General features: G+C 37.7%; 1 protein-coding gene across 1 annotated transcript; it reads left to right on the top strand.

Annotated features, from left to right (window-relative positions):
* Positions 1-5,641: 5,641 nt before the first annotated feature.
* LOC138891589 (5-epiaristolochene 1,3-dihydroxylase-like) lies at positions 5,642-7,494 on the top strand. The gene is made up of 2 exons (XM_070175156.1): positions 5,642-6,566; positions 6,689-7,494. The coding sequence occupies exons 1-2, from the start codon at positions 5,673-5,675 to the stop codon at positions 7,307-7,309; spliced, it is 1,515 nt and encodes a 504-aa protein (XP_070031257.1). The 5' UTR covers positions 5,642-5,672; the 3' UTR covers positions 7,310-7,494.
* Positions 7,495-11,476: the final 3,982 nt, after the last annotated feature.

The raw sequence follows: 11,476 nt of genomic DNA, 5'->3' as shown, positions 1-11,476 counted from the left end.
TTGATTTTTAAAACTCTAATCCATATTTTAATCCATTTTTCACATAAAAACTTTTCATAAAATTTTACGGATTGCGCACGCAAATCGAGAAATGATAAATAGTACTTTTAGAGGTCTTAGAATACATAATTAATTATTAAATTTAAAGATGATATTTTGGGTCATCACAGTGTAATTTAAAAAAATTTAAAAATAATATTTACATGTTGAATACAAAAATTGATATCATCTGGAGTTAATTTGGAATTTGATTTGGAATACATTTAGATTGATCTTGTATCGAAATCGTTGCAAAAAAATTATTCTACATGGTTATATAAAATATTCTAAGGATATTAAACATCTATCAGGATGTTTGAGAGAGCTGAAAGATGGTTTAAGTATCTCTAGGGTTGTTCCCCAAATAGCTAAACATTAACTTATTGATTTAATGATAATCGATCATTTATCGAGTGATCCTACAAATGATTAATCATTAAATTTTTTTATTAATAATTGAATATCTAGCGAGTGATTCTACAAATAGTTAACATTAACTTATTCATTTAATAATAATTGAACATCTATCGAGTGATTCTACAAAAGGTTAAATATTAACTTAGTGATTTAATGATAACAGAACATCTATATTGTAATTCAACAAATAGCTAATATTATCTTATTGAGTTAATGATATTTAAATGTCGGTCGAGTGATTAAACGAAAAATTAAATATTAAGTTATTAATTTAATGATGATTGAATACCTACCAGATAATTCTCCAAATAGTTAAATATTATCTTATTGATTTAATGATAATTGGACGTACGACTAGTTAAATATTAACTTATTGATTTCATGATGATTAAACATTTACCAAGTGATTTTACACAAAATAGTTAAATATTAACTTGGTGATTTAATGATAATTGAGCATCCGTCGAGTGAACCTACGACTAGTTAAATATTGTCTTATTAATTTAATGATGATTGAATATTTATTTTTTGTTTGTTTAATACGAAGCAAGCTTGTTGTATTATTATGTACTTTTCCAACTTCAAATATTCCAAGAGATATTTATACTCATATCAGGTATTTTAGAGTTAAAAATTGTAGACAATAAATTTGCGTCGAGAAAATAAAATCAAGGTCGAAAAATATTGCAATAATCATAATACTTGATTTCAAATAATATGAGTGTACAATCTCTATTAATCATCTGATTCTTTTTTCCCAATATAAATTCAAGGGCCTTTAAGCTTGATCTTGAATTTGAATTTGATTTATCCGTCGTGAACGCTTTGATTGTTGCCACGAATTTTATCACGAACAAGTAGCCTTGATCGACTTGTATTTGATTTGACTTCGTTCTTGATCTTGAATACTTGAAATTTGTGTTGAAGTGCTTGAATGCTTGAACACTTGCAGTTTGTAGAGAAATGTGGCATTTGATCCACGAGTTCCCTTGTGTCTTCTTGTTATAACTTCTGGTGTCTTTTCTGGGTTATGAAGACCCCTATTTATAGTTGTGGGAGGGGAGAGTTATGATAAGAATAAACTCTTTCTGACCAATCAGATTGAAGAGTGACAAGGCCGCATTCGATTGGCCAGAATGTGTCACTTGCACACGTGGCGTGGCTTCATTAGCCTTTTAATTTGACTTGGCATGCCTTGTCATTTTCACACGTGGCATGATCCTATTGGTTCTTCCGCATGACTTGGCATGCCACGTCATTTGACACGTAACACCAAACTGGGCCTTTAGGAAGATGACATATTGGGCCTAATGAAGTGGGCTCATCACTTGTAGCTCAATTAAATGGACTAGCCCAATGAATTTTTTTTATCTAATCCATATACATTAGATTTATATAACTAATCCAACTATTAGCCCAATAAATTTATTTGAACTAAGATATGTTAGAAAAGATATAGTCCAAATAATTTTATGAATTTAAATTCAATAAAATTTAGATGCTTACAAATGCCCATACTTCAAGATTTATCGGAACGTACACTAATTGCAACTCAAAGATTAGGCTTGAAGTACACGTAATAGTCATATTTGTCCTCTGAAAAATTATCTCGTATTGAATCTTTACTTTCCTCGAGCTAAGAAAAGAATTTCAATGTTACTAATGGCATGTATATATACACATAATGACCAAAACAGCAGTCATCACGTAGGAGAAAGTTTTCATGAAACTGTTTTCCACTTTAAATTCCATTCTTTGCATTAAACCTACACAACGTAAATTTTTTCCATTCTTTGCACTAAGAAAAGTATTATTTGACATAGCAATTCTTTACGTGGCCATTCAGAGTCAAAGGACTCCTATTCATATAGGAATGCCGTCGTCCGCACATCACCAACCAAATAAGGAGTGCATATTTGATTGATTGTGCATATTTATTATGTATTGCTTGTGAAAGAGTGCATATTTAGGTTGTTGTCGAACAACGTCACTCCCAAGATATATAAGAGATAAATATGGCGGGTTTAAAATCGAGATTAGAGATAATGAGGCTATGACATGATCATAATGAGCGGTGGAGAAATGCGAGCCAGCGTAATTCGAAAGAATATGACTAGTACATTATTATAGTTGCTCGAGACAGAATTACGATTAGTCGAGTGCTTATGATCAGTAAAGAATACTTATGCAAAATTGTAGGAGACGTAGCTGGAAGGATTCCGTTAATTGAAAAAATCATAACTCTAGGCTTTTCCAATCTTGTCTCCAACCCTTAGTATTCCTAGTTGTTAATTTACACTTTAATTTGTTATATAATTAGTTAGACATAAGAATCTTAATATTTATAACTAAGGAATTGTTCGAACTTGTCTTTTTAGTAATATTGAACAGTTATAGTGAAACCTTAGTTCTCTGTGGGATTCGATTCCACACTTTTAGACCGGATTATATTTGCAACGACCGCTTATCCTTTTAAGGACTAGAGTCGGGCGTGATCACACAACCTTTTTTTGTAACAGGTCACAGACCAAACCAATTCCGATTGACCTCAAATTTTGCACACAAATCATAAATGACACAACGGATATACTCTAACTCACGGAACCAAAATTCGAGCTCGATATCAACAAAGTCAACTCTTAGTCAAATTTCTTAACCTTTCAAACCTTCAACTTTCGCCAATTCAAGCCAAAATGACATGCGGGCCTTCAAATCAATATCCGGACATACTCTTATGTCCAAAATCACCATGAGGAGCTATCGAAACCATCAAAATACCATTCCGAAGTTGTTTACACATAAGTTAATATCCGGTCAACTCTTTCAACTTAAGCTTCTAACATTGGGACTAAGTGTCCCAATTCACTGCGAAACATCCCCGGAACCAACCCAACCACCCGAGCAAGTCACATAGTGACAAATGAACATAGAATAAGCAGGAAACGGGGCTACAATACTCAAAATGATCGGTCAGGTCATCACAATATTGCAAGGCCATGAAAAGTCACAGTTTTAGATGTTGCAAGTCCACGAAAAGTCACAGCCTTAGACAGTGCAAGGCTTTGTCCAAGGCATCAACATTGGTGCCTCTGATGGCGCCTTGCAATGTATCCGAGCCACTTTTATTTCCACATTAATTTTTGACATGTAGACTTTAACCCTACCTTATAAATACTCTTAAACTTAGTTTTTAGAGAGGGACATTATTGGAGAGGCAAAAGGCTACAGAACACTCTGAAGCGCAGATCACAAGAGTTTTTCTCTTAGTTCTTCTTTAATATATAGTTTAACTCTCTAATCTAGAGTTTTATGGAACTTTTTGGAAGATGAATTCTTGTTACGTTTTAATATAAGTTTGCCTTTAAATAGCCCTACTTGTTCAACTGCGTGTTTATTGTTGTTGATTGAATGGCCATTAATTGACTGTGCATATTTATTATGCATTGCTTGTGAAATAGTACATATTTAGGTTGTTGTCAAACAACGTCACTCCCAAGATATATGAGAGATCAATATGGCAGATTTAAAAGCTGGATTAGAGATAACGAGGCTTTGACATGATCATAATGAGCGGTGAAAAAGTGCGAGCTAGCGTAATTCGAAAGAATATGACTAGTATATTTTTGTAGTTGTTCAATAGAGAATTACGATTAGTCGAGTGCTCATGATCAATAGAGAATACTTATGCAAAATTGTAGGAGACATAGCTGGAAGGATTCCGACAATTGAAAAAATCATAACTCTAGACTTTTCCAATCTTGTCTCCAACCTTTATATTTCTAGTTGTTAATTTACTACTTTAATTTGTTGGATAACTAGTTAGACATAAGAATCTTAATATTTATAACTTAGGAATTGTTCGAGCTTGTCTTCTTAGTGATATTGAACAGTTATAGTGAAACCTTAGTTCTATGTAAGATTCGACTCCAGACTTTTAGATCGGATTATATTTGCAGCGACCGCTTATTCTTTTAAGGAATAGAGTTGGGCGCGATCACACAACCTTTTTTGTAATAGGTCACAAACCAACAATTACAAGTTTTTGGGTTGCATGTAATATTTGTAGAGGTTTGGTTCTATGTCCTCCGACGATATACTCTTTTGGTTATTTATATACATGGTAGGCACCAATGCCAAATGCCCCATCACCACGGGCACTATAGCCTGGGTGAATGGCTTCAATTAAAAAAATTATTACTAGGCATTCTGTTTGGACACTATTTAGTTTACGTTGAAATTCGGAAATAAATAATACTTTGTAAAAAAGTTGAAGTTCCGAGAGTAAAAATTATTATTTCACTTGAACTAAGTTTAATATTTACTATTTAATAATATTCAAGAAAAAATTTCAATATTTTACCATTATATTATTTAATTAAAACTTAAGTTTATATTTACAAATAATAATGACCAACCCATTATTTGAAGATACTGAATTTCAATATTTACAAATAATAAAAATATTATTTATGACCACACATTTAACTTTTAATGTCTTATTTTGCTTTTTGATATTTAACATGTACTTCTGTTATTTATTACATTTAACATGTCTTGTTTCGCTTTCCAAGATTCAAATAAATGTTTTAAGTACATATATGGAACAATAAAATAAAATTCATCAAACTTCCATATACAATACTCCTACAAAAGCGCACAAGGGTGTGACCTAGTGGTCAATGAAGTGGGTGAGAATCATGAGGTCTCAGGTTCAAATCCCAACGGAGGCAAATACTAGGTGATTTCTTGTCATCTATCAAAGCTTTGGTGGATATAGTTACCTTGTACATGTTGTTGGTGGCAGGTATCCCGTGGAATTAGTCGAGGTGCATGCAAGCTGGCTCGGACACTACGGTTATCAAAAAAAAAAAAAATACTCGTACGAAATAAATAGTTCTCAATGTTAATTACTAAAACAAGTACTCCATCCGTTTCAATTTAGACGATACACTTTTCTTATTCGTCCGTCAAGGAAACAAAAAGCTCTGATTATTCCCGACTAATAATTAGCACATCATTGTTGTTCTTTGAGTCAGCTGAATTATTTTGATTAGGAATAATTAATGGTCAACAGGAAAGTAAACAAAGTCTGCTCTAATCATATGTAACAAAAGTTGCAGAAATTATTATATTGCCAAAGTTACAAATGCCTATAAAAGACCATACACAACTAGACTTTGAAGAATCATCTAATAATCCTCCATTTGTCTCCGAAAATGCAATTCTTCAGCTTGGTTTCCATTTTCCTATTCCTATCTTTCCTATTTTTGTTGAGGAAATGGAAGAACTCTAATAGCCAAAGCAAAAAATTGCCACCAGGTCCATGGAAAATACCAATACTAGGAAGTATGCTTCATATGATTGGTGGAGAACCACACCATGTCCTTAGAGATTTAGCCAAAAAATATGGACCACTTATGCACCTTCAGTTAGGTGAAATTTCTGCAGTTGTGGTTACTTCTAGGGAGATGGCAAAAGAAGTACTAAAAACTCATGACATGGTTTTTGCATCTAGGCCTAAAATTGTAGCCATGGACATTATCTGTTATAACCAGTCCGACATTGCCTTTAGCCCTTATGGCGACCAGTGGAGACAAATGCGTAAAATTTGTGTCATGGAACTTCTCAATGCAAAGAATGTTCGGTCCTTCAGCTCGATCAGACGTGATGAAGTCGTTCGTCTCATTGACTCTATCCGGTCAGATTCTTCTTCTGGTGAGCTAGTTAATTTTACGCAGAGGATCATTTGGTTTGCAAGCTCCATGACGTGTAGATCAGCATTTGGGCAAGTACTCAAGGGGCAAGATATATTTGCAAAAAAGATCAGAGAAGTAATAGGATTAGCAGAAGGCTTTGATGTGGTAGACATCTTCCCTTCATACAAGTTTCTTCATGTTCTCAGTGGAATGAAGCGTAAACTTCTGAATGCCCACCTTAAGGTAGATGCCATTGTTGAGGATGTCATCAACGAGCACAAGAAAAATCTTGCAGCTGGCAAGAGTAATGGTGCATTAGGAGGTGAAGATCTAATTGATGTCCTACTAAGACTTAAGAATGATACAAGTCTTCAATTTCCCATCACCAACAACAATATCAAAGCTGTTATTGTTGTAAGTACTATTGAATACTATATATGCTTATACTTACTCCCATATCCATTGCCATAGCTAAAAGATTTTCAAAATCCTATCACAAATAAGAAAATAATAGCTTTGCCATTATTAATTTACAGGACATGTTTGCTGCCGGAACGGAAACTTCATCAACAACAACTGTATGGGCTATGGCTGAAATGATGAAGAATCCAAGTGTATTCACCAAAGCTCAAGCAGAAGTGCGAGAAGCCTTTAGGGACAAAGTATCTTTTGATGAAAACGATGTGGAGGAGCTGAAATACTTAAAGTTAGTCATTAAAGAAACTTTGAGACTTCATCCACCCTCTCCACTTTTGGTCCCAAGAGAATGCAGGGAAGACACAGATATAAACGGCTACACTATTCCTGCGAAGACCAAAGTTATGGTTAATGTTTGGGCATTGGGAAGAGATCCAAAATATTGGGATGACGCCGAAAGCTTTAAGCCAGAGAGATTTGAGCAATGCTCTATGGATTTTTTTGGTAATAATTTTGAGTTTCTTCCCTTTGGTGGTGGACGGAGAATTTGTCCTGGAATGTCATTTGGTTTAGCTAATCTTTACTTGCCATTGGCCCAATTGCTGTATCACTTCGACTGGAAACTCCCAACTGGAATCAAGCCAAGAGACTTGGACTTGACTGAATTATCTGGAATAACTATTGCTAGAAAGGGTGACCTTTACTTAAATGCCACTCCTTATCAACCTTATCCAGAGTAATTTAATATTGGCATCAACTTTTTAAATTTCCTTCATCAACCTCATTATTAATGTACAATAATCTTTCTTCTGTTGTTGTAGGCTTTATCGATTTCCAATACATGTATTCTTTATTTAAAAATGTATCACATTCCATGTATAAAGGATACAGGACCTTCCTGCCTCGTGGAAGTTCAAACAGGAAAGTATGGCAATAAGCAACTCATCAGGCAAGTCGTCAATCCCACACTTGGAGAGATCCTGCTTTGAAGACCCTCTTCTTCATTTGAAGACCCTCTCCTTCTGCTCAAGACTCTTACAGTCTTGATTTTTGTCTTTGATCTAAGACTCTCATAGTCTTGATCCTTGATACAAGACTCTCTCAGTCTTGATGCCTTTTCTTCACGAAATGCCCCCATATATATAGATATAGGGGCTTCCACTAGCAGATATGAAGGGACAATATACAAAGGGGCAATTCTGTCATTGTGCTTTGCCCAGTCAAAGCACTAATAAGCACTTAACCATTTAATGGGGTACTTACCCACGAAATGGCTCTCTTCAGCACTTATTTTTGTTTGTGGATCACTCAGCCTTCATGGTGGAACACTCAGCTCTTCTGGTGGAGCACTTAGCCCACTGATGGAGCACTGGTCCCACCTCCCACTGAACCAAGCCTTTACACACAACATTACTAAATCTGATCCTATCTTATAGTTGACATCCCCCAACTATATAGGCCATTATCTTACACGAAATGACATTAGCTACAAGCACTAAACAGACATGGATACAAGTCATTACAAAAATACAACGGCCCACTGCTTTGGCATGTGCACTACATGTGCCCTTTTTCTTTGTCAGCTATTGCACGCCCCAAGTCTGGCATTCCACCCAGCCTTGGCTGATTCTGACATTGCTCCACGCCAATGTCTCATCCGCAACCTGTTGTCCATGATTTTACCGCACACGCCCGACGCCTATCGGCCGCACATTGCCTTAGCCGCATTTCTGCCTTGTCTTTGTCAACACTTGTTTCATCCGTGCCATTGCTTGTCTTTTGTCTCACATAACTTTGCCTTAGCTATTGAAACCCTTTGCCATCATTCCGTGCCTCCGTGATTTAGCTTTGCTTGTACTTGGCGCTCCCACAACTTGAACTCCCCGTACCTTTGTCTTTGGCGCGCATGCCGCTTCATGCCGCCCAAACTTGCCCGCACTGCCTCATCAAGCCTTTGCCAAGTCGATATTGCTTGTCTCAAGACCTTGGCCACTACTTGTTCTCATGACAATGTTTCTCGTCCATTGTCCCGCATGATCGTTTTGCTCCCGCATAGGCCAACAGCAAGGCCATCACGTCCCAATCCTTGCCATAGCCGCGCCATGTCCGATTGACAAAGAATCGGGTCCTAACAAATCACCCGCACCCTTTGAAATCGACGTCCTCATCGAGCCGACTTAATGGATCTGCCCCAAGGAGTTGTTGACAGACAACGCCCTTATTGCTCCATTCCATAAGAGAGTTTCCCGCACTTTGACAATTCTTGCTCTCACGAACTGTTCCATCCTTGGCGCAGTTCAGCATTTTTGCCACAAGCCATGTTCTCAAACAGCAACATTCCGTCTGCTACTGATCGTCTTACCACTGCCATGAATCTTGCTCTGCTCCGATACTCGTCTATCAAAGTAGTTCTGCTAAGCACGCTGCTTCACTCTGATACTAGTTGTATCAGAATAATTCCGTCTCAGCTTTGATACCAGTTGTCATGGGGTCAATTTGGGCCAATTTTTTGCGCCTAACTTGACACGTGCGGCATCAACCTGATACTTAAGTTACTCAGCCTTTTCCAACACTTAGCCAACTTTTCATCAAGTTTGGCTTCCCACAAGATTTGGCAGCAACATAAAGAGAACACCAATATTTACGGGAAAAACCCAACCTTTGTATTAATAACAAAATATACAAAGGACCCCTCTTTGCCATGAACACAAACCATTCACAGCCCACTTCGTCCGGCCAAGATCATAAATAGATCTTGTCATACTAAGACCTGCCAACGCTCCAGCCTTAGCCCACTTTCGGAAACACTTAGAAACCCTCACGTTTCCCTCTTGGTTCCCATTTTGCTATGAACACAGGTCGTTCATAACTACTAAGACCTGCCCATGCCAAGCCCTAGCCCACTTTTGAAAACACTTAGAAACCCTCACGTTTCTCTCTTATTTTCCGACTTTGCAAAGATTACAAGTCGATCTTTGCTCACTAAGACCTGCCCATGCCAAGCCCTAGCCCCCGTTTTGAAACACTTAGAAAGAATCACCTTCCTAACCTGTTTCCGTTTCTTTGCTATGAACACAAGTCATTCATAGCCCACTTAGTCAAGATCACAAGCCTATCTTGACACACTAAGACCTGCCCATGCCCAGCCTTAGTACCACTTCGTCTTCGTCTTCGTCTCGGAGACCCTCTTCTTCATTTGAAGACCCTCTCCTTCTGCTCAAGACTCTTACAGTCTTGATTTTCGTCTTTGATCTAAGACTCTCACAGTCTTGATCCTTGATACAAGACTCTCTCAGTCTTGATGCCTTTTCTTCATGAAATGCCCCCATATATATAGATATAGGGGCTTCCGCTGGCAGATATGAAGGGACAACATACAAAAGGGTAATTCCGTCATTGTGCTTTGCCCAGTCAAAGCACATAACCATTTAATGGGGCACTTACCTATGAAATGGCCCTCTTCAGCACTTATTTTTGTTTGTGGAGCACTCAGCCTTCATGGTGGAATACTCAGCTCTTCTGGTGGATCACTTAGCCTACTGGTGGAGCACTGGTCCCACCTCCCACTGAACCAAGCCTTTACACACAGCATTACTAAATCTGATCCTATCTTGTAGTTGACATCCCCCAACTACATAGGCCATTATCTTACACGAAATGACATTAGCTACAAGCACTAAACAGACATGGATACAAGTCATTACAAAAATACAACGGCCCACTGCTTTGGCATGTGCACTACATGTGCCCTTTTTCTTGGTCAGCTATTGCACGCCCCAAGTCTGGCATTGCGCCCAGCCTTGGCTGATTCTGACATTGCTCTGCACCAATGTCTCATCCGCAACCTGCTGTCCATGATTTTATCGCACACGTCTGACGCCTGTCGGCCGCACATTGCCTTAGCCGCATTTCTGCCTTGTCTTTGTCAACACTTGTTTCATCCGTGCCATTGCTTGTATTTTGTCTCACATAGCTTTGCCTTAGCTATTGAAACCCTTTGCCATCATTCCGTGCCTCCATGATTTAGCTTTGCTTGTACTTGGCGCTCCCACAACTTGAACTCCCCGTACCTTTGTCTTTGGCGCGCATGCCGCTTCATGCCGCCCAAACTTGCCCGCACTGCCTCATCAAGCCTTTGCCAAGTCCATCTTGTCTGTCTTAAGACCTTGGCCAATAGTTGTTCTCATGACAATGTTTCTCGTCCATTGTCCCGCATGATCGTTTTGCTCCCGCATAGGCCAACAGCAAGGCCATCACGCCCCAATCCTTGCCATAGCCGCGCCACATCCGATTGACAAAGAATCAGGTCCTAACAGCAAGCCAAGCCCGACAATACCAACAAAGTTGAAGGTGCTAAGCAAAACCCAATTTGTTTTAATGATTAACATCATCAATTGGAATATAAGGGGATGAGATCACAAGGTGCAAGTGAAAGACTAGTTAGAATACACAAAGTTGACTTAGTGGGATTATAGGAACCTTTCCTGGATGCCACAAAGTTGGAATTGTTTTTTGTTTTGAAAATGCAGCAAGAACAACAAAATCATGTGCCTATGGAGCAGTAAACTGATCTACAAAGTCATTAACAATAGTAAGTGATCACACCCAACTCTAGTCCTAAAAAGGATAAGCGGTCGCTGCAAATATAATCCGGTCTAAAAGTCCGAAGTCGAATCCCACAGAGAACTAAGCTTTAGCTACAACTGTTGACTATCACTAAGAAGACAAGTTCGGACAATTTCTAAGTTATAAATATTAAGATTCTTACATCTAATTAACTAATAAATTAAACTAGTATATTAACAACTAAAGATAATAAGGTAATAGATTAAGGAGGTCTAGAGTTATGATTTTCCCAATTGTCGGAATCCTTCCCGCTACGTCTTCTATAATTTCTCCTAAGTATT

The sequence above is a fragment of the Nicotiana tomentosiformis genome, chromosome 5 (assembly GCF_000390325.3).
Source record: "Nicotiana tomentosiformis chromosome 5, ASM39032v3, whole genome shotgun sequence".
Classification (NCBI taxonomy): Eukaryota; Viridiplantae; Streptophyta; class Magnoliopsida; order Solanales; family Solanaceae; genus Nicotiana; species Nicotiana tomentosiformis.
Note: the sequence above shows the minus strand (reverse complement) of the source record. Positions and strands in the feature narration are given on the sequence as shown.

What these genes read in the sequence shown, in the direction of transcription:
- LOC138891589 (XM_070175156.1), top strand. Translation starts at nt 5,673, where the DNA reads ATGCAATTCTTCAGCTTGGTTTCCATTTTCCTATTCCTATCTTTCCTA. An exon ending in ATATCAAAGCTGTTATTGTT is followed by an intron (nt 6,567 to 6,688) that starts GTAAGTACTATT and finishes ATTAATTTACAG; the next exon opens with GACATGTTTGCTGCCGGAAC.